Consider the following 23,847-nt stretch of genomic DNA (forward strand, 5'->3'; position numbering starts at 1 on the left):
CACAAAGTTTACATCACATATCAACAACCTGTGCCTCCCGATATCATGTACTGAGAAGGGCACAATATCACATTTGTGGTATTCCTGCCTAAAATGTATCACCTGAAGCTATCTTGAGGAAACATAAGACATCAAAATTGAAGGACATTTTACAAAATAACTGGCATGCATTCTTCTAATATATCAATGTCAAAAAAAAAAAGAGAGAGATGAAAGAGATGGGGCAACTCATGCAGCCCATGATCTGGGATTTTCTTTCGCTATAAAGGATATGATTGAGACAAATAACAAAATCTGAACAAGGTCTGTAGACTAGTTAATTCAAATATGAATTTCCTAATTTTGGCCGCTGTAATATGGTTCTGTAAAAGAATGTCTTTGTTTTTTGAAGATACGTACTGAAGTTTGTAAGGTAAGGGACATCATGTCTTCCACTGACACTCCAATAGTTGAGGGAAAAATAATTATACATACCCGAGAATATGGAGAGAGAAAGAAAGAAAGAAGCCATGTGGTTAACATGTAGGTAATCTGGGCGAAGGATATACAGGAATTCTTTATAAAATTCTTGCAACTTTTCTGTACATTTCAAAACTTTAAAATAATTAAAAATAAACATATACACACAAAACTCATAAAACAAACAAAATTCAGTTCTGTCTAATAGCAAATCTCCAGGCTCCATAATATACAACTTGTAAGGAACTCCAGCTCAAGCCTGCCTCAGGGGAAAGTGGGCCTGGTTAGCTACTTGCTCACTCATCTAGCCTCCTCCCCACTCACTAGCTCCATTAAAGGCTCATCCACAGGTGGAAAGTGAGGGAGGGGATAAAGCAAAGTGTTTTTGTCATACATGGCTGACAGAGTTGTAATTTGGAGTCAGTGCTCTTTGCTAAGGCAATCCTAAAGTGAATTTCTGTCTGTGGATATTTTTGGCACTCCTGCCCAGCATTCACTGTATTTCCTGTGCGGGTGATGCCTCCCCTCACTTTTTACTCAGCAGTACACCTCCAGCAATGGTCAGTTTTCTGTCTCAATTTGGCTAGGTTATAGCACCCAGTTACTCAGTCAAACAGTAAGTGTAGGTGTTGCCGTGAAGGAGCTGTGTAGATGCAATTAACGTTTACAATTAGTTGACTTTATATAAAGGAGATTATCCTCTGTAATCTGGGTGGGCCTGATCCTCTCAGTTGAAAGGCCTTAACAGCAGAATTGAAGTTTCCCTGTGGAAGAAGAGATTCCACTTGTGAACTGCAGGGACAGCTCTCACCCTCTCACCTAAGAGTTTCCAGCCTGGCCTTCCTGATGGCCTGCTCTGCCAGTCCCACAATCATGTAAGTCAGCCCCTTGCAGTAAATCCCTTTATCTATCTATCTATCTATCTCTCTCTCTATCTATCATCTATCTATCTATCTATGATCTATCTATTATCTATCTATCTATACTCCTGGTTCTATTTCTCTGGTGGAATCCTGACATATCTCTTTTCCAGGCCACTGCCCTAAATCCCAATGGACAATTGTAAGGGTTCATGGTGGGTCTCTTAAACCCCCTCTTCTCCCTTGCTCCCCCCCCATACACTTGCCTTAAGAAAAAGTCACGTATGATATCTGGTCATTCTTTATCATATATACGTTTTTTTGGCATCTGGAAATTTTGCTCAAAGTTTCAGCTAGCGTATGAATACCACTTGAACTGTTTCTTAATTGCACAAGACCCTGGGGGTCTTGCTGGGGAAATGCTTATTTTATAGTAAACAGAAGATAAGGGAAGGCACTTTTTTTTAAAGGTTTTATTTACTTATTTGACAGAGAGAGAGCACAAGTAGGCAGAGCGACAGAGGAAGAGGTAGAAGCAGGCTCCCCACTGAGCAAAGAGCCTGATATGGGGCTCGATCCCTGGACCCCGGGATCATGACCCAACCTTAAGGCAGACATTTAACCGACTGAGCCACCCAGGTGTCCCAGGGGACACACTTTTAAAATTTTTGCTAGGGGGGCTCACAATCATAACTAGTACTGTAGTTGTTATCTTAATTTGGGTCCTTCCAGAAGCAACCTTGAGACAAAGGTTTAGGTTTATGTATTTCAGAGGTGATCTTGATAAAGATCTGTAGGTGTGGGAGAAATGTGGGAGGACAGAGAAAGGAAGGTGGCCAGTGAAGGGCGTGTTATCAAATTCTCACTGTGGGCAAGGTGATCTTAACCTCTCAGGGGAGCTTTAGCAATCAGTAGGAATGCGCACTTCCAAACAATCCAACTAGGGCAGTGAGGGAGCTGGGGTGTTAATACACCGTATCTGTTCAGTTTCTGGTTGAGAGCTGCTTCCAGGAGGCTCTGATTCTCACGTACTTGGGTCCTACTGTGTCAGAGGCAGCCTTCCAGCATGTGGAAATCAGGCCTACTTGAATCCCAAAGCAGAGGAGAAAGGGGTAGAATGCTGACAGCGTCTGCTAGAGGTGATAAAGTTTATCTGACCCAAGGTATTGGATACATACCAGTATCTAATACATACGATGGTGTATCAGAAACAAACTCCTTCCTTAATGGATTAAAACTACTTCTCTTCCCGGGGTGCCTGGGTGGCTCAGTCGTTAAGTGTCTGCCTTCGGCTCAGGTCATGATCCCAGGGTCCTGGGATGAGCCCCGCATCGGGCTCCCTGCTCCGAGGGAGGCCTGTTTCTCCCTCTCCCACTCCCCCTGCTTGTGTTCCCTCTCTTGCTGTGTTTCTCTCTGCCAAATAAAGAAATAAAAATCTTTAAAAAAAAAGAAAACCTACTTCTCTTCCCTACTATTACATTGTTTTCATCAATTTCCACCAGAATTATAACTTAAGCAACATAATGACATACATCCTGTAAATTTTTTGTAATAATGTTATGTTTATAACCAAAATGCCATTTATTCCTCTACATCCTTAAAGAAGATTAGGGGGTTTATCCAGAATATGTAATTCATTGCAAAATAAAATACACACTTTCTAGATAGTTCAGAATATTTATAGTTGTTAGAGCAAAAACAAATGTTTGGTTACAAATTCTTAATTTGTGGATTGCTTTGACTTTGATGGAAATACCAACTTTCTCTGAAGTATAGTCCCTGGGCCTCGAAATGTTGACCGCAAGAAGCAGCTGCTGTGATTTAGGTCTTGAAGGCGGCTTCCAAGGCTTTAGCTTTTTCTGTGATGTTCTTCTGAAAGGGCATCATGAAGTCCTCAAAGTCCACCTCATAAGTGAACCTCTCTCGCTGCAGCTCCCTTTTTCTGATCAGCTCTGCTGTTGTGGCTTCAGGACTCCAGATCTTAAATAAATCACCATATTCGGAGCAGGCATGAGTAGGAAAGCCAGCAAACATGGCAGTATGCAGATAATGCCCAATATGGTTAATTCAAAACTATGAAATTTACTTCTAAATCTATTTTAACTTATCTTTTCCTCTTACATGATGTCAGTGGCTACATGGGCATCACTATTTCTGATGGTGACTATTTGGACAACTGGAATGATTTTAGTGACCTCTGATGATCCTCTGTTGTTCATTTTTAAGATGTCAAAGAAGGAAGTGATAGAGTTAGATCATTGGGGTTTGCTACCTTTATGTCTTATGGGGAAGTCCTGAGAAAATTATTTTCATAGTAGAAGGAAGAGGGGGCTGGTGGTCTCTTACTCAGCATAGTTGGATGGGCATTGGCAAGATCGCTCCTGTTTTCCAAAGATGTCTCCACCTCTTTAATTGTGGATGTTTTAGGCAGCTACTGAATAAATCCGGTGTTGCTTAGTATGAAACTCCCAAGTGAAATGGTAGTAAGAGTACAAAGAGGAAGGTTAGGGTCTGAGAAGCATCAAGAAAATGTATCTATAGCATTTGATGACCAAATGGCTATAGGGAATGGCATTGACCAAAAAATAGTTTTTCAAGGACAATTAAAATGACAATATAGAAATAGTAGCAGGGAAAACTAGATATTGGAAGCTAAACAAGTTGGACTTAGTCAAAGCAGTAGGACCTGGCAAAAGGACACCTTCAAATTATAACTATGAAAGATAATCTTTGGATATTTGTTTGGGTGCTCTGCATAAAAAGTATTTAGAAAATGATATTATGAGTTTATAACATGTTATGAAGGTCTTTCCAAAGTACTTACCCTCCGTGGAATAAATGTGATATCCACTTTCTTGGTATAACCACTGGTAATCAATGAATGGAGATAAACCACATTATCCTTACGCATTTTCTTTTCCTCTGATACGGTTGGTATGGCATAAACAGATGAAAGCGGTTCCTGGAAATGAGACAAAAGAAAAACCAACCCTATCAATTACAAAAACCTATATATACTTTCTAATATTTACCATTCTATATCTTTCTCTGAAGCCAAGAAAAAATTAAAATTAAAATGCTACCATACAAATTATAATTTGAAATGAAATAGAATATTATTATAACTTTGAATGGGGAAAGATAACTAGTTTGCCTTGTTTAACTCTATCAGAGGCAGATCATACAAGTCTTCAAAATATCATCCTTGACCTATGGCCATTGATTAGAAGAATTAAATTATTCTACTAAAAAATAATGATGTATGTAGTAGAAGCCTAGCCAACTGATCTTCCTTCACCTCTGCCCCCCTTACTCTCGTCTTCCATGTTTATTGCTCTCTACTGTTTATTTTCCTCCATGTTTGTGACAATCTTTTCACCCTTTCCACTTCTTACTACCTATGTTTCTCCAACCCTTTCCAATTTGATAACATTAGAGCTTTTCCTTTTTGAATTTCACCCTGTCTTATGTCTGCAAAAAATCTCCAGGGATCCTCTTGCTTCCCCAAAAGAAGCTTCTAGCCTAGAAATACACTTGGGCTTCCCTGCTAATGACAAAGTCTTGCTCTCTCTGTAATCTGCCTGGGCAAAAACCTCAACCTTTTGCTGGTAGTTTAGAGGCATGCACATTATTCAGGATTACCAGGAACAGTCACTTTGGCACCTTTAAAACTTTCTGGAGTCATTCTGAGGGATATCCAAGTCACAAGTGGCTCAACATCCCCAGGGTTCAGTGGTAGTCATTAAAATTCCTTAGAAGGGGGATAATATGGGTAATGAAAGATTATGAGACCAAAATGAGGAAAATCATGCTTTGCTTCTTTCCTCTTACCTTCCTTCCCTGTCCGAGCCATCTCATCAAATCTGTATGACTTAGAACCAAATATATACATATCCGATACCAGTTCTTTTTCCAACATTCTAATTGTATTTGGCTGAGCCAACTTGGTTTTTACATGGATTTTATTTGCAATGAGCACTTTTTAGAATTTTCAGTAAAAGGAATTTCTTTGCTAGGTATTTTTTTTTCAGTGCCCCATAATAGTGCTGAAAATATGGCTTGCATATTATTTTGCCCATGCTGTGTAACAATGTGTAAATACTGACACTCTCCTACCCCCCGCAAGCTTTTACCAGTTACTAATGGGTAGTCGATCACTTTTCTTACCTCTTCTTTCTTAACTTCAGGGCCTTCAGTCTTCACTTTAGGAGGTGGCTTGCCTTTCAGTTTTTGATTTTCTGTTGGTTTTGGCAAGTTATCCAGCTTCTCTTGAATCAAACTAACTATTCTATAGTCAGCATACGCCTTTGCAACATCCATGGCAGTATGTCCTGCTCAAGACATAAATTCAGAGTTGCAATAAACAGACTGATAATAAACCATGCCGAAAAACCTCAGTACATCAGCCCTCGGCATGTGGCAGTAAGGGTGATTACTACAGCCAATGGTTACGTGTAAGGTCATCAAGCTCGATCAGATACTCTCTAAGGTGGACCCAGCTGTGAAATCTCATAGTTTAAAGTGCCATTTACTAGCAACACAACGTTTTCTTGTTAATTTTTTTGAGCATGTTTCTTAAAAAAAATGGATAGGAAATATTGGTAGAATATTTACATTTGGATATTTGATTGATGGTTCTCTTCCCACCTTACACACATTTCCTTTCATGTGACAATTTTACACTATCCTCCCCTTTCCCTGATACAAGGAGGTATATTCAAAAAGGCCTGGGGAAGCTGGTGTCACAGTGCTCTATAGAGATGGCTGAGTATTATGACACTGTAATATCCTCAGGCAGGCCTGAAACAATACTACCAGTGACCCAGGGGAAGCCCGAAGCAGCCAGAAGGGTTAATGCTCTCTTTGATCAAAAGGAAGCAATGGGTTCCACTGTAAGAAAATGACACCTCCAAGCAATGAGGTCAAACTTTTATTCAAATGCTTATTTTTTTTCAGGTTGTATATTTATGACATAAGATGGGCCCCTCCCATTTACTTCCCAGAGAGAGCCTCAAAATCAGGAATTGTTTTGTTCAGCTTTAGAAAGAATCCAAATTCTACAGCCTTTAAAATTATGCCACTTCCTAGGGACTTGGTAGTTATGACAGTGTGATAACCCAAGGTATAGTCTGAAAACCAGTGTAAGCCCACAAACCAATGCTTCCTGGGCCACAGTGAAATAAGTAAGAAATTAAGACTGGGCATTTAGAAATTTTGGGATGGATTTGATAGAATTTTCCATCACTTTAATCTAGTGATAAAAAAACATTACATTTTATTTCCCCACTTCATTTTCTAGTAAACCACTTTTTACTGTACTTTACAAAAGTATCCATCCATGACAGATGGCAAACATCAGGAACTGATCCTTTCACATCAGTGACTTGAGAGGAACTGTGTATGAACTTCCAGAACATTCAACTTAGGCTTGCGGTTGCAGTAGCTACTCGCGGGGAAATATGATCTTACAAGAAGAGAACCAGAAGGGGCTTGAAATCTAACATAAATTCTCCTCTCTGACCCGAACCATCACTCATGCGCCCACGTACCTTTTCTATTTTCCAGCTGGAATTTAGCACCAATATCAAGGAGGTACTTTACCGTATCCAGTCTACAGCTCTCAATGGCTCTAGTCAAAGGGGTGGAGTTGTTGATTGAGACCGCATCTATCACTGCTCCGGCTTTAACAAGAAGCTCAACGATATCTTGTTGGCCTGCATGGCATGCAAAATGAAGCGGGGTCCACAGGAAATTATCTGTTGCATTAACGTTGGCCCTATAAAATAAGATAGATGTACAAGCTAAAAACGTAGGTTGTTCCAAACACCAGAGGCTGGAAATGCAAAGCAAGATTTCCTATTAGTGTTATCAAGTTATTCAACTGTAAACCAGGGAGGCTCTAAATAAAGTTAAACTCTGCCATCATTTTTTTTGACTTGTGTTCTTCATTATCCGATAGTCTTAATTTGCTTTGTGTGCATATATATATATATATATATATATATATATATACACACACACACATTTTGTTTAGTTTTAAAAGGCACTTAGTTAGATCCCAGGGGCTACACTTTTTTGCAAAGGTTAAAATTAAGGAAAATTATATAACTGGATCTAATGAAGGTAAAAGCTGATAGGAAATAAAAAAGTCCTATTATTTCATTTTGTATCTACTTTTCCTCTGCATGTCATAGATTTTTAAATGCACCTTCATTATTAAAATTCTATGCATGAAAATGTATTATTTTAAATGTTAGTCCTTTTTAAAAATTCACTGCCCAAAATTTCAAATTCTCATTGATTACTTTATACTCCCTCTTGATAATCTACAAATCCGAATGCTTCTTTGACCTTGACCGTTATAGTAATAACAATAATACCCTTTTATCAAATATGCAATTACTTTGCTAATAAGTGCTTTACATATTTTAACTTATTTAATCTTCAAAAAACCTGCAAGCTGCATCCTAGTAGAGCCCCATTATAAAAATGAGAAATGTGAGACACAAAAAAGAAACTTATGCCAGGTTATTCAGCTATGGTAAAAGAAGGAATTAAACCTGAGTAGTTGCTTTAGAAGTTCAGTAAAAATGTCATGAGGAGGGAATGAGACATGCCCTAAGTCATCATGATCACTGTCCCGCTTGTTTGAATTTGCTAGGATCCCCAACATAGGAGACAGACTAAAAAGCAATGCAGAAAATGAATAAGTCCTAGAGATCTATGCAATACTGTGATTATAGTTAATATTGTACTGTACACTTATAACCTATAAGAGGGTAGATCATGTTATCTGTCCCTACCACAACAACAACAAAAAAATTCTTTCGCTGGGCTCCCTGCTCAGCAGGGCGTCTGCTTTTCCCTTTACCCTCCTCCCCCACTCATGATCTCTCTCTCAAATAAATAAATAAAATCTTTTAAAAAATAGTTTAAAAAATTCTTTCAGTAGGGGCGCCTGGGTGGCTCAGTTGGTTGGGCGACTGCTTTCGGCTCGGGTCATGATCCTGGAGTCCCGGGATCGAATCCCGCATCGGGCTTCCTGCTCAGCAGGGAGTCTGCTTCTCCCTCTGACCCTCTTCCCTCTCGTGCTTTCTATCTCTCATTCTCTCTCTCTCAAATGAATAAATAAAAATCTTTAAAAAAAATTCTTTCAGTAATTTAAAATAAAATAAAAAGTGACTCCACACCATGTAGATAAATCTCTAGGCAAAGCAACTTCATGCATAGTTACTGGCAAACCATCTTTGGGTACACACACTCCCAGGTTCCCATTAGCCCACTTTCCCATAAAAGATCTATCTGTAATCTCGACGTCAGGAATGAAGCACTTTCTTTGTCCTAAAATTCTGGAGTTGAATGTGAATTCAACCAAGAAAACACACCCTTTTTCAAGAAGAAACTTGACGGCATCTATGTTTCCAGTGGCACAAGCAGTCATTAGTGGTGTTTTGTAATAATTATCCTTCGTATCCACAGGTATTCCTGATTCAAATGCCTTTTTCAGAGAAGCCAGGTCTCCTGCCTTGGTGATGAAATTAATATTTGAAAATACCTTTGGTGGATCATCAATGTACCAAGCAGAGTCATCCTGAACGGGATGTTCTGGCGGCCAGTCTCGGTTAAACCGAAGGCTATCTGTTACATTCTTGTAGGTTTCAATCATGTAATAGGGCGGCCCGCCGTCACTCTGGCAGGGAAATGCGTGGTCAGGGATGATGCAGATTGGCAGCGGTAAGACAAACTTGCCTTTCTTTGGCTTTTTGGTCATCCCTTTTTTCTTTTTCTTAGGCCCATAGGATCCCAAGACATAAGACTTACTCAGGTACCTGGTTCCTTTAAAGAAATCATTAATGTTGACCCCAGCTCCCCGCAATTTCTCATGATATTGAGCTATCATAGCCAGCTGTTCTGGGGTCACATATTCTTGCCTCTCCTCCAGCGTCAACACGAAGTCTTCCTTACTGACTGTCCCATCGCCTCTGTCCACAAACGAAAAGGCTTCCCGAAGGAAAGTCTCATGTTCTAGCGACCAGTCGTGAAGTCTCAGGGCCCAGAGTGGATTTGGATTTTTGGCTCCTGGCCACGCCAGTTTATTAGCGGTGCGCTCTGCCCGCCGTATTTCTTTGCTTGCTGCTTTGAAGCCGCCTTCCTTGGCCACAGTCCTGGGTGTTTTATGATCTAAGTTCTTCCATTTCAGGTCACATCCTAAAACATGAAGCATCATTATCATGAATAGTGCCTAGGCACTTGCACGACTCTGCAAATGACATTCATACAACCATTTTCTTAAGCTTGAACTACTGGTCAAAAGTTTATCCCTAAATTATTTGTATAGAGCAATGAGCCCATTTAGCTATTATAATTACAAAGTTAAACTGTGAATTTTTCTTTTTCTGTGAGCTTCACTTTGGTGAATTCTGAGGGAAATCTGTTTCCAGTTTATATTCTCTGCCCCGAAAGGATTAGGACATGAATCCCTATAGATACTTGAAACAAATTTCATATTGGGATACTTGCTAAGGAGACCTCCTGCCAAACAGGAAAAGAATAAGGGTGGCATTTGAATTTGGAAAGAGACTGGGTTCAGACAGCTTACGAGGCCCTTAGGAACTCAGAATGCTGTACACCTGCTTCTTTTTGAAGGATTATGACTGCAAATCTGTGTACCATCTTAAACTATATTTATCTGTATTCTCCATGAATTCTATGTAATTTATATCGACCTGCTGTTTTGTGATTGGTCATGTGAACAACCTGATAGAGGACAAAGTCATTCGTTCATCAAATCTGAAAGGACTCTAGTATTACGTTTGTGTAAATTAGGCATTAAAATTCATTTTCCTTCTTGGACCCTTCCTTAAAATGATGACACCAACATTATATGTAAGTATTCCTCAAATAAATAAATTTCTCTGAGTGCACTGGGGAGTCTACTTAGTGCCACTAGGAAGGCTGTGCTGTCTATAAGTGTCTTAAGATATTAAAAATCCATTATGTATATAAATAAGTCAGACTATGAAGAAGCTCTTTCTAGCGTTTTGAATCTAGAAGAAGGCTCTTCTGTTGCTTTGCTAATATCACATAATCAAAAAGATTGCTACTCAATCAGTATGTCCAGCAACCAAATACATAGGCAGCTGTGTGCAAAAATAAAACATGCCCCTCCAATACTTCATAGTTTTATTCCTTGTCAAAAAGAAAATGAGTCACCAGTGCTTTTTAAGATTAATACTTCCTTTGGCATTGTCAAAATGTAAAATTTTATATTAAGACTGATAATTTTACTAGTGGTAGAAGAACTCAAAAAGTATTATGACAATGAGGATTCTAAAATGTCCATATTGAACAGTTTTAAGAACAGTGACTTATTGAAAAGGGGACCTGAGACTGATCTCGATAGCATAATTCCATAGCAATTTCAAGCATGCTGTTTTTACTTAGTTTTTTTGCTTATTCAAGGTGTCTGGGTGTTTATCTACCATCTCCCAAGCCACTCCTATATTCACCCCTAAGGATCAAAGGACTTGAAAGGTGTTTTATCTTGCTTCCTTCTGCTCTCAGTTTCCTCCTAGTTAGAAGCCTTTATGTGGATAAAAGACTCCAACATCACAGCTTAAAGATCTGAAGGCCCTTTTCTTCTCCTTTTGCCTTGGGACTTTTTGTCTCCTCCTCTATAATTAGTAAAAAAAAAAAAAAAAAAATCCATTCATTCCCTTTGTGATGTATGATCTGTGGTCAAAGGTACTCAGCTTACAGCTGGTGTGCGCTGCGGAGCACCAGCAAAAGGCCCAAGAGAAAGAGAAGCCTCATGGGGTGCTTCCCTAGAACTGCTCCAAACTCCCAGCTTCTTCTGCCCTTGGACAAAGCACTCATACTGCTTACGGGGACTTGTAAATTGTTCCAGCAGCAGGACCACGGGCAAAGGAGGAGAACACAGAAGAAGATAGTTTAATGTGGCAAAAGAATTCAGCCTTCACGTTTAAGTATAGAAGACACTGAATCCAGGGAGTTTACTCAGAAATGAGCATTTCATGGTTAATGCATTGTTTGTTGTTCCTCTGATTGCCTTAGATCCAAGACTCAAAAGCTGGACATTTAACTGGTCATGTTTCTGCTATGGAACTGGGTCCCCCACCTTGATCCAGTGAAGTGGTTGTACTTCCAAACATGCTACAGAACTTAGAGTACTTTCAGACCCTGTTTTAGAAACACGGTCTAGTCTCATGAGTCTGCCAGGAAGATAATATTTTTCTGCATCATTGGGAAGGCCTTTGGCATGGCCCAAGCTCTTACTAAATGTGTTTCTCAATTTGCTTTTTGTGACTTTCTCCCAGGAGTACATAAATAACAGAGTAGATGTCTGGTGATGTTTGTCCCAATAATAAAGTGGTCATTATGTTAAAGTTGAAGAAGCTTGTCTTAATCTGGACAGATCTTTAGTTCTTAGAAATATACAGTGTCAAAAATGTCAGAATAAATTGCTGATAGTAACAGATTTGAAAACAAGACTGATGAGACCGTTTATGGGGGCAAAAGTTGCATTTGATATATTTTCCTTTATTTGTTAAAAGTGTTTATTATTTGGGGGGTAGGGGGGAGAGTACGAGTTTGTATAAGTTCATAAAAAGTAGAAGTGAATCAGTTATTACACTCTTAGTTATACAGGCACATTAGTCTTATTTATATTGGTGGTTACAATACAGGATCTCTAGGCCCCAGGGACTTCTAAAATTCTCTGCTCTATCCTAGAATTGTAGAATAATAGACTAAGTTTTTGCCTATTTCTCAAACTGGAAAAAAAAAGAAAAAAACACTACCATAAAGTTCAGTAGAATGCAGTTCCACTTCTAATGAAGAGTTAGAAACTTTTTTTTAAATAAAGATTTTATTTATTTGCAAGAGAAAGAGACAGAGCACAAGGGGGCGGGGTGTGGAGGGGCAGAGGGAGAAGCAGACTCCCCCCTGAGCAGGGAGCCCAACATGGGCTTAATCCCAGAACCCCAAGATAATGACCTGAGGCAAAGGCAGATGTTTAACCAACTGAGCCACCCAGGCGCGCTGAGTTAAAAACTTTCAATGTACATCCAGTCAGCATGTAATTAACACCAATTTGATCTATAAACTTAATTAGCTAATATTACCACTTCAAGGAATACATTAAGCTATACATACATACTTCATATTCCTAAATTAATAGTTACATAGAAGCTTCAGGAAAATCTAAAATATTACTTACCTTTCAAATTTTCCATGAAAATTTTCATTTTATGTCATATTTGTCCCTAAAACTTTTCTCCCATAATTTCAAATTATTTAGAAAAGTTTATCCTTTGCACTTGATACAATTGAACATTTTTTAATAAAATTGTTAAAACTTCAGACTAAAAGACATAGTTTTCAGTATTCGTCCTTCAGATTGATGTCGACATTTTTTTAAAAGGAGTTTAATAACTATAAGCGTTTTAATAATTAGTTGACCCATGAACAATCCTGTTTAGATTTTTAACAATAACCTAAAAATATTTGAGAATGTGGGTTTTCATCACTTTAAGACAAGATTCATGATTTGACAGAAGGTACGGTAAGAAAAGATTCTCGGGCGCCTGGGTGGCTCAGTTGGTTAAGCGACTGACTTCGGCTCGGGTCATGATCCTGGAGTCCAGGGATCGAGTCCTGCATCGGGCTCCCTGCCCAGCGGGGAGTCTGCTTCTCCCTCTGACCCTCTTCCTTCTCGTGCTCTGTATCTCTCATTCTCTCTCTCTCAAATAAATAAATAAAATCTTTTAAAAAAAAAGATTCTCAATTTTCTTTCTACGTATATAACTGATGTTCGGCTATTGAAAAAGATAAGCAACTGACAAGTGACAGGCCCAGATTCTCTGCTCATCTACAACATGGGTAAATCATAAATACTTTAAGCATAAAATTGTTAGGCAATTTTACCTCGCTGAGCTATATATTTACAGCAGTCTGCAAAACCACCCATGGCAGCATAATGAAGTGGTGTGTTCCCATTCATTGATATCAGCCCCATGTCTCCATTGTAAGCAAAAAGAAGCTTCAATATCTGCAAAAAAAAAATCATAGATATTGTAGAGGAATAGCAATGTTCATTCATTGAATGAAGACTGGCACCTAAACGTGTTCTCCAATAGTTACTTAGGCTACATGTGGCTATTTAAAATTAAATTGAATTAAATAGAAAACAATTTTTAAAAATCCAGTTCCTTAGTTCCACTAGCCATATTTGAAATACTCAAAAGCCACATGTGACTACTGTATTATACAGCACAGATTTATAACTTTTCCGCATTGCCAAAAGTTCTATCAAATAGCATTGATCTAGAGGTTAGAAAATTCTATATTCAGCTGGGGCATCTTAGTGAATTCTAGTAATTCTAGAAAACATCAGCCTATGGGAAATATCATCAGGGAAGCAAATTCTTTACCACACGTGACTTCTATTGTGGTGTAGATTTTTATTGCAGGGGAGAGACCGAATGACAAAAACAAAGATAATTGTTAAAACTCAGAAAATTGATTAAAGAAAGTTTAGATGTAATTGAGAATTAAAAAAAAAAAAAGGAGAGCACTGGGCGCCTGGGTGGCTCAGTTGGTTAAGCAACTGCCTTTGGCTCAGGTCATGATCCTGGAGTCCCGGGATCGAGTTCCGCATCGGGCTCCCTGCTCAGCAGGGAGTCTGCTTCTCCCTCTGACCCTCTTCCCTCTCATGCTCCCTCTCATGCTCTCTCTCATGCTCTCTCTCTCAAATAAATAAATAAAATCTTTAAAAAAAAAAAGGAGAGCATTGGTTCCTATTTTGTTTCTGCAATGTCACTGTACCTATGAGATATCCTTTGCTGGTATATTCAGATAACCAGAATACTGAAGAGTTTAAAATGGAGGTGAGTCATTAGGTGCACACAAAAAATCAGGGAGATAATGGGGCGCCTGGGTGGCTCAGTCAGTTAAGTGTTTGCCTTCGGCTCAGGTCATGATCCCGGGGTCCTGGGATCGAGCCCGGCATCGGGCTCTCTGCTCAGCGGGAAGCCTGCTTCTCCCTCTCCCACTCCCCCTGCTTGTGTTCCCTCTCTCGCTGTCTCTCTCTGTCAAATAAATAAATAAAATCTTTAAAAAAAAAATCAGGGCGATAAGAGTATGTTGACATTTTTCTCTCTACAATTTGGCCATGCCGGAGGTATTATGAAGATTTTAATATGTAATAGGGGCATAAAATAAAGTAGTCCTGGTTGGCAAAACTTTTAAATTACCATAGTTAAGGATACAGAAAAACATGGTTAGTAATATTAAATGCATAAACTTGGCAAGCCAATAAAACTGAATACAGAGCTAGACAAAGTTAAAAGAAAAATATTTGATATAAAATATAATTTTAGAATTACTTAGGGAAATCAAGATGGTAATGTGGAAAAAATTCTTAATATAACCTATATAATATTTAAAAACTTGAGGAAAAGGTAAGTAATGGTGAGCAACAAATTTTAAAGCAAAGGGCAGATTCTTACATCAAAAAAGCCTCCTTTGGCAGCAAAATGTGCAGCTTGTTTTCTCTCATTGTCAAAGGCATTCACTTCACCTCCTCTTTCCAATATCCCTCGAACTAATTCTATCACTCCTTCTCTTGATGCTTCCATTAAAGCCGTTCGACCTGTGGACTGGACAAGAAGCAGATGAAATTCTGGTTATACTTGTCATCTTAAATAACACATTTGGTATACATATGTTCTCAATCCATTTGGCCTTAGATTCACACTGGCAGGTTTAGTTCTCTACATCTTTATTAGTTCCACAAAGCAAATAGGAAAAATGAAGTCAGTGCAGTGGGTCAGTGTAGAGAGTTCCAATATCAGATTCAGGGTCACACCAGATGTCCCTGTGAAAATATCATGCCTAAGATGCATTTTTTCTTTTTTTTTGCAAAGAAAGTAGGGCAAAAGGGGAGAAAAGAGGGTAAAATATTTGCTAAAATTAGGTTATAAGTGTTTTCTAATGAGAAAAAAAATCTATTTTTATTGTCTTGAAATGCCTCTTAAAAAATGAGAAAACTCAATAAAATTGGCCAAATGAGGAGAGGGAGCAAAATGACTAAGGGAAATAGCACAACTACATATTTTCTTTCCAAAAAGATTAATTTTTATTAGACATTGGTGATACCTTTTCTATTTTCTCTAATGATGTTTTACCATTATGCATAATAAATACCAATTTTCCAAATGTAATTAGGAAATAAACTGTAAAATCATGGCAACATAAAGATAATGAGAGTATATCATCTTAAAGCATTTTGAATAGAAATGAAAGTCTATAAGCTGACAGGGTAATTTTACCATATTTAAATGCAAAAAAAATTGCACTACTAAGACTCTATAATTGAAAAATAAAGGAATATTTATAATCACAGGACTAGTCATACTGAGTTGATAGCATTTGGATTAGCTCCTTTGTCCAGAAATGTCAGGCACGTGTCTTTAATATCATGTGCTTCTTCACAAGCTCTAAGAAATATTGGTTTTCCTTCATAGGTAGAGTTGTTGACATCTGCGCCATGTTCCAGGGCAATCAATGCACAGCGATAATGCCGCTTAGTAGGTAAAATGCAGTAAAACAAAATACCTGTGAAAAAATAGAATCCCCAAATAGTACTTCATTAATAGTCTCTTTATATTTGAACCAGATAGCAAAGAAAAACTAATAATTTTGAAATCCATAATTGGCTAGTTGAAGGTGGAGAGCAGAGGCATAGCTACCTTGCTTTTCCTTCTGAAACTGACTGAAACACCAAGACAAAGTCAAAAAGAGAGTCAACCTCTGATACAATTAGAAAACAGTCACAACCAAATGTGATAGGACCTGGTTCAGGGAAGAATCTGAGTGCTGATATGTGAGGCCCTGTCAACCTTGGGTATTTGGCATCTTGCAGTCCATGTGCAGGATGGTGTGTGCTGGAGGGCTAGTGGTGGGTTGCTATGTCCTATCTGAAGCTGCAGAGTGACAAAGCAGATGGTACTGAATGATGAAATGTGCAGACTGGCCATGTTTATAAGAAGCAGGCTGTCAGTACAGCAGCATTAAGAAGAAAAAGTTGATGACAAGGGGCTCTGCCATTTTGGCGACTCGTTTTGTTCCAGTGAAGAGAGGAAAATGCAGCCCTCCACATAATCCACGTCAAAAATGCACTACAGATCGGGGGTATTGTTGTAATCTGGGCAAACAACAGTCAAACTCCAAACTGACTTTGTAATGACCTCACTCTAAACAGGGGCTTCATTCAAAGAGGAAGAGTAACCAACAAAAAAAAAACCAGCATGTGACCTATGAAAAATACAGATACCGAAAGGAAGAAACCTGATGATAAAAGCTAGGTTAAAAGTACACGCTGGAAAAACTATACTGTGTTGAAAATTATTGACTGTCGTATTTCTATGATAGCAAAGAAGTTAAATATAACTTTTTTCCAAAACAAAAGTGCGAAGATGGACCAAGACTAAATGCAGGGCTTCTAGGACAATAGAAGATAAAGGAAGAAAAAGCTGAAGTTAAGCCAGCTGAGCTTAGGAAGAAATGGTAGAGGAAAATAAAACCACCAAAGAAAGGAAAGTCAAACTGGAGGCAGGAAAAAGGAGAGCGCAAAAACCATGGTCATGGAAGTGAAGAAAAAACTTGAAAGAACTAAGGAAAATGTAACAGATGGTGGAAGAGCTGAAATGGTCTAGAGAGTCAAAGAAGAGTTAACATATATGTAATTGGTGCTCAATAACAAAAAAACAAGTAGAACAGAAAAAATATGGAGATACAACAGAAGAAAACTTTCTTGAAGTGAAAACCTGAATTTGAAGATTTAAAAAGCATACTGGGGGGTTGCCTGGGTGGCTCAATCGTTAAGCATCTGCCTTCGGCTCAGGCCATGATCTCAGGGTCCTGGGATTGAGCCCCACATCGGGCTCCCTGCTCCACAGGAAGCCTGCTTCTCCCTTTCCCACTTCCCCTGCTTGTGTTCCCTCTCTGTGTTTCTCTCTGTCAAATAAATAAATAAAATCTTTAAAAAAAAAAAAGAAAAGACAAAGCATACTGGGGTCTCAGGAAAAATGGACTAGGAATAATCAATGAGGTGTGCCTTGGTAAAGCGAGGTAGAGGACATGTCCTGTGAGCCTCTGGGTAACAATTCAAGTCCTCTATAAAGAGGAAAGTCAAGGGGTAGGTGGGTGGCTCAGTCAGTTAAGCATCTGCCTTCAGCTCAGGTCATGTCCCAGGGTCCTGGGATTGAACCCCACATCAGACTCCCTGCTCAGCGGGGAGTCTGCTTCTCCCTCTCCCACTCCCCTTGCTTGTGTTCCCTCTCTCTCGCTATGTCTCTCTCTGTTAAATAAATAAAATCTTAAAAAAAAAAAGAGGATAGTCAAACTGGCCTCCAGATTTTGCCACAGCAATATTCAATGCTAGAAAATAACTAAAGGATCTCTACAGTATCACTTGAGAAAGAAAATGGGAGGGTTTTTTGTACCTACCAAGCTGGCTGTTCATATATAAAAGCAGTAGACATGTAAGTTTAAGGATGCAAAAGTTATTGTACTAATCTCTTCTTTCATAGCAAAATATTGATGAGTACCATGTAAAGTGCTAATTCAACAAAGTTTTATGTATATGAAAAGCTATTAAATTCGCCATTAAAATAATCAAAAACATTTCTCTTCCCAAGGGGAAAAAAAACCTATATATGGTGGTGGGTGTTAACTAGGCTTATTGTGGTGATCATTTTGCAATGCATACAAATATCAAATTATGTGTACACCTGAAACTGATACAATGTTGATGTCAATTATACCTCAATTTTTAAAAGTCAATCAGTAAATAATAAAAGTAAATAAAACTACCATTCCAATGACCAAAAAAAAGATCTGAAAGCAGACCATTAACCTTAGAAAATATAACACACACACACCAAAATAAAGAACATATGGACCATATAGGAAAATATTTTTATATGTATTTATTTATATATTTATATATATTAAATATATTATACCCTCATAACATAAAATAAATGACAGCCCTGGGGCCAAACCTTTGGGCCATCTAGATAAATATAGGTTGGATAAATTCTACCATTAAAATAAAAACCACCATTTATATAAAATCAAAATCTAAATATATTTCATATAAACAGATGCATCTAATATAGGGTTACTCAGAACAGTTAAAAACAGAAAGATGGCCAAGGACATGGTTGAAAATAGAAAATCAAAGACACAACAAGTCATAGCAGGCAAAATTGGGCCAAAACAATAACAAACAACAATGTCACCTAGAGAATACCAGATGAGGCTGAATTTGTTACAAAAGGCCCTAAGGTACTTAGGAAATGGATACTTTATAATGATGGTAGGTGCAACTCACAGTTAAAGTCTATCTGGGTTGACTCTTTAAGCCACAATGAACATGAGTCAAGATGATAGACTGTAGAATTTGCATACTACATTTATGGGACTGGGTATGCATTCCTATAAATGGGAGAACCAATGGAATGGGTGCTATTAGGAGCTAGTCTAGCTTAACCCTTGAAGAGAACAGATACCATTCCATACTCCAGAATGGACAGACACTAATTAATCCTCTAGGACAACATATAGGAAAGAGCTTCTTGGCTTAGAGATTTACATTTTCCATGTTCTGCAAAATTTTTCAAAGTACAGTTTAACCTAGAGTATGTCCCACATCCTTCTAAAGATCCAGTAAGTGTTTTAACCATTTAAATGTTGGCTTGTCCTTTAGGACCAATGTGCAGTGAATGAAACATCAATCACTGGAGAATAGGATGTCAATGGCAGAGACTTCTGTGGAATAAGCAAAGCAGTTGGGCAAGTGGCAGCCAAACTGAGAGCTGTGCAAGGTGAGCTAGATTCGTTGATGTGGGGAAGACAGGGCTCGCAGTGCAATAAGCACACCATGGGTTAGACAGAATCAAGTCTCTATGGGGCCGGACTAACAAGGTCACGTGTGCAACAAGATTTATATTTGTTCCAAGTTTTATATTTTTAATTCTTCCTATGTGATTGGTCAGATTGTCTTCTCATACATTCATCTCCCAGAACCTTAACAGGTTTAATATTAATTTGAATGAGCTTAGATATTAACCAGATGGCTGTTGCATTTGCTACTAATATTCACGTGATCCTGTTTCTAATTTTACTTTAGTTTTAATTTTACAATTTTAGATTTTTATGATAAAATTTCTCAACCTTTTTTTTTTTAGCTTATATTTCTGTTTCAAATTCCAGAAGGTAAACTGTTCTCCACTATAGTGTTTCCCCAAAGTATATTTCACAAAACTCCAGGTATATAAAATGCCAAAAGGAAAAACTATTTCAAGGGTCTAAGACAAATGGAAAATGTCACTGTCTTTAGTCTGTCTGACAAATGTGAAATCAACACGTCTCAACTTGTTTTATCCAATGTTTCTCTAACGAGTTTGGCAGTGGAAACAATTTTGCATGTAATGCTTTTCAACATCCTAGAGATTCAGTGGTCCATGGAACACACTTTGGGAAATGATATTTTATAGAGCTTTAAGAGGCTTTTTTTTTTCTTTTTCAGGATTTAACATTTTAAAACACATTTGATCCCTGAATGAAATCCCTGAATTTCATTATGTGGTGCTATTAAGTAATTAAATGATTGTTCCTTTCCTGTCCTCTCCTATTATTTTAAGAAAGTCACTTATCAAATACCAAGTCTGGAGAGAATTATAAAAGCGGATTTTGTTCCTGTCAAAAAACATTAACACTAAAAAATGGGATTTATTTCTCCAGTGTGGGACTGATGTTAATGGCTTTGTACTTGAAGCAACTCCTTGGGACAACTGATTAAATCTAGCAATTTATATTAAGCCTGGTGGTAATTTTCTTGGTGATTTTCATAGGGCTGTGTCAAGTCCTTCTGAAACCTTGAGTTATTTGGGCAAGAAGCTCCCAGACAAGGTGTTGAGATGAGATTAGGGAGAATAGAGCAGAGAAGTAGGGCTAGCTCACCTGAAAAAGCATGGAAATGCCATGTCTCAAGGTTCAAGTCAGGTTTCCAAATACATTTAAATTGACCCTCAAGAATTGGATTTTATGCCAGAATCCACCTTAGCCCTTCCAGTTCCCAGCTGCAACCCCTTTCTGCATCAGGCTGCTATTGAGAGGGGACACAATCCTTTTGGAGTCCAAGTTGAGTACTCTTTGAGGTTCTAAAGTATAAAAAAGATTAAGAAATTCTCTTCCTCATCTTTTGTTCTAAACAAGATTTTTGTATTTTATAATCGATGATTCTGTCTATAGTATTATCAGTGTGTATCATTAAAAATTCTCCACATTTAGGGTGCCTGGGTGGCTCAGTTGGTTAAGCGACTGCTTTCAGCTCAGGTCATGATCCTGGAGTCCCGGGATCGAGTCCCACATCAGGCTCCCTGCTCAGCAGGGAGCCTGCTTCTCCCTCTGACCTTTCTCTCTCTCTCATTCTCTCTCTCAAGTAAATAAATAAAATCTTTAAAAAAAAAAAAATTCTCCACATTTAGAAAAACCACCAAACACAAATTAATCTAACTTAATTTTTTTAAGGGAGACATCTCTCAGAGCTCGTTTCCTAAGATAAACCTTAATACCATTTTCAAATTATAGGGAGTTGGTGTCCTTAGGTACAGGAGTGAGAACCTGGCTTTTCACTTAAACTCATGAGTAATTCACTTCCACAGTTGGAAAGCAAAAAAGTCCACTTTCTGGATTGCCGGCTACAGAGTGGATTGCACCTACTGCATAAAATGTTGGGATTTTTACCTTTTCCTTCATTATCAACTTTAGTCATGTCAGCCTTTGCCTTGGCTAATATTTCCATGGACAATTCATGCCCCAGCTCTGCAGCCCTCATTGTCGGAGTACGACCCATCTTGTCTTGCACATCAGGGTGAGCACCAAGGCTAAGGAGAAAGCTGACCATATCGACGTCATTGGAAACCGAGGCCAAGTGCAGAGCACTGTGTCCATTGAGGGGGTCTGTGAAATTGATTAGTTCAGGGTATCCAAGCCTGATCAGCTTTTCTATCTGCTTCGTGTCTTTGTTCTGAACGCACTGAAGAACTTTGTAGATCTGCAAGTTCTCAAGTCTCTTATCGGCTAAAGCCATACTCGACCACCTTCTTGAAAATGCTTTTCTGGACCAAAACAAAAACTATAGCAGCAAAAAAAAAAAAAAAAAAAAACCAGAAACACATAACTCCAAGTTAATTTTGTCATCTTTAATTTGGCACAAATAATACTATTTTAAGTCTTCCCTAAGAAGAGAGGCTGTTTCTCACGAAATGTTATTACCACAATTTATTGCAATTGATTTCACAAAAAATATAAATTATACATAGAGAATATTCAGCTAGCATAAAGCTAAAATATTTCAAAACAAATGTTTCATCATAATTAATATCAGCCTTGCTGATGCAGCTTTCTTGCCAATTTAATTTCTTGTTTCATTTAACCCTCCCTCCTTGACATAGCCTCCCTATTCTATCCATGAAGAAGGTAAGGCTAACAGAAGTGCCAAGGTGAGGATTTGAGCTCCCCACTCTATGGCTCTGTACCAGCATGTCCTTCTAACCTAGAGACCATACAGGTTTTGGTAGTTAGCAAATGTTATAAAGAACGTGTGGAATTTTAGGTGCTCATTATAAGCAGGAATCTACTGGGCTCAGTGGGATACTAAATGTGATGGATGATTTGTGTCACTTCACATGGGAATGACGTAGGTAAATGGTTGAGAGACAACTATAATTTTCATAAATAATCCCACTGTTAAATTGTGATGAGCATTCTGATATGTAATTTTATCTCTTCTTTACTGTTTATGGAAAAACAATCTTTTGAATTGAGTCATAGGTCATGCTAGGTATACCCAGCTTGCTTTGCTTTCCTCACTTTTTTGGGAAAAGAACCCCATTATCATATTGGGGATCCATTCCAGATCATCCAGTCCTGCTATCCTAGGCCAAATCATTGCCACAGACTGCTCATTTGCCTCACTGCTCCCACAATGGACCCCTAAGGTCTAGTCTCTGTTCAGTCCTCAGAAAATAATTTTAAAAATGTAGATCGGATAAGGTCAGGAAAGCTTCCACCCCAAAATTTTTGATGGGGCTGCCCCTTCTATCCCCTGTGATAGGAAATGGGTCTGAGACCGAGGCTTAGCCGGTGTGAATGAACTCTCTCCCTAGGTACAGTGAATGTCTCAAGCATATGCTCAGGAAAGACATGAGGCATTCAGCACCCTACAGGACCCTCCTGCTAGAACGTGGCCAGACTACTGTGTGCTGAGGCAGTTAAGCAGTAGGATGTGGGGCTGTGGCTGTGTGAGCCATGTTGGCTGTCAGGGAGCGTGGGTGTTACAGAGACTGAGACTGAGGGCAGATGTTGCGCTTGGGACTCCATTGTGCCAGAATTCACCTACCACTTTAGTTAGTCCACATGACATTAGCTCAGGGCTGCAGGAGTAAATATGCCCTCCCCACCCCCCTTAATTTAGATAAACTAGTTAGCCGAGTTTCTGTCATTTGCAGTGGAAAGGATTTCATCGTACTATAAAATCTGAAACTGCACCACCTTTTCTCCTCAAGCCTGCTCCCTTGCCTACATTCCCTGTGGCGGTGAATAGCACTGGTGACCATTTGTTCCTCTCGAGCTGCGTCCCTCTAAGCAACCCCATCTCCGTTGCCTACTCCCCTTCTCCCTCACCACCCACTCTTCACCCCACTTTTGCTGGCTCCCATCTTCTGTCAGAAGCCTAACTGTTGGGGTGCCCAGGGCTCGGCCCTCAGGACTTGTCTCTATCCTCACACACTGTCCTGATGGTCTCATCCCATCTCATGACCTTCATCCCAGTTTGAGGCTTCTGATTGTTCACTCTCAAATTTATACAGCCATCTCTGGCTCTCCCCAGAGTCCAAAGTGGTATCTCTAACTTGCTGACTCTTCATCCTCACATGGACCTCCACTAGGCAGATAAAATGTAACCCGTCGGAACAGAACAACTGGGAGCGTCCTGACCTTCTCCCGTTCTCCCCACTCCTGATGGTGCCATCACCATCCATGAGTCTACTCCGAGGAAAATACTAGAAGTTATTCCTCATTCTTTCCCTGCAGAACCCCCACTCTTTAAATCCATCAGCAAACCCCATAACTCTATCTCCAGAATATAGCCTGACATCAGCTGCCAGGGGTGCCATCCTCGGCCAAATCCTTGCCACGGACTCTAGGTCGTCTCCCTGCTTCTTCAGCAGGCCTCCAGAGCCCCTTCTTTTTTCAGTTCCCAGGAAAATCTTTCTAAAATGTAATCAGACAAGCCTCCACCCCGAACATTTTAGCATAACTATTTTTGAATACGAAGAAAAGTTGAATACCCATATATCTACCCCTGAGATCCTACCATGAATGCTTTACTTGCTTTATCACCTACCTATCCATCCTTCTGTCTAGCACGTATCCA

The 23,847-nt window shown here is 39.0% G+C and overlaps 1 protein-coding gene across 1 annotated transcript; it reads right to left on the reverse strand.

The window, feature by feature from the left end:
* Positions 1 to 3,140: 3,140 nt before the first annotated feature.
* On the reverse strand, positions 3,141 to 21,522 carry ANKEF1 (ankyrin repeat and EF-hand domain containing 1). Its single transcript, XM_028113009.2, has 9 exons — positions 21,156 to 21,522; positions 15,757 to 15,956; positions 14,849 to 14,998; positions 13,266 to 13,389; positions 8,705 to 9,527; positions 6,869 to 7,095; positions 5,487 to 5,650; positions 4,144 to 4,281; positions 3,141 to 3,299 (listed from the first exon to the last, which is right to left on the reverse strand). Exons 1-9 carry the CDS (start codon positions 21,499 to 21,501, stop codon positions 3,141 to 3,143), a joined length of 2,331 nt encoding a protein of 776 aa, XP_027968810.2. The 5' UTR covers positions 21,502 to 21,522.
* Positions 21,523 to 23,847: the final 2,325 nt, after the last annotated feature.

The sequence above is a fragment of the Eumetopias jubatus genome, unplaced genomic scaffold (assembly GCF_037043125.1).
Source record: "Eumetopias jubatus isolate StellerSeaLion01/CBP00866 unplaced genomic scaffold, mEumJub1_p1.0 scaffold_9, whole genome shotgun sequence".
In the NCBI taxonomy this organism is placed as follows: domain Eukaryota; kingdom Metazoa; phylum Chordata; class Mammalia; order Carnivora; family Otariidae; genus Eumetopias; species Eumetopias jubatus.

Bases quoted from the DNA above. Each gene is read 5' to 3' on its own strand.
- ANKEF1 (XM_028113009.2), bottom strand. From the start codon at position 21,501: ATGGCTTTAGCCGATAAGAGACTTGAGAACTTGCAGATCTACAAAGTT. The intron at 9,528-13,265 runs GTAAAATTGCCT...TTCATGTTTTAG, and splicing joins TAAATATATAGCTCAGCGAG to GATGTGACCTGAAATGGAAG. The intron at 3,300-4,143 runs GTAAGTACTTTG...GATTTATTTAAG, and splicing joins TCACATTTATTCCACGGAGG to ATCTGGAGTCCTGAAGCCAC.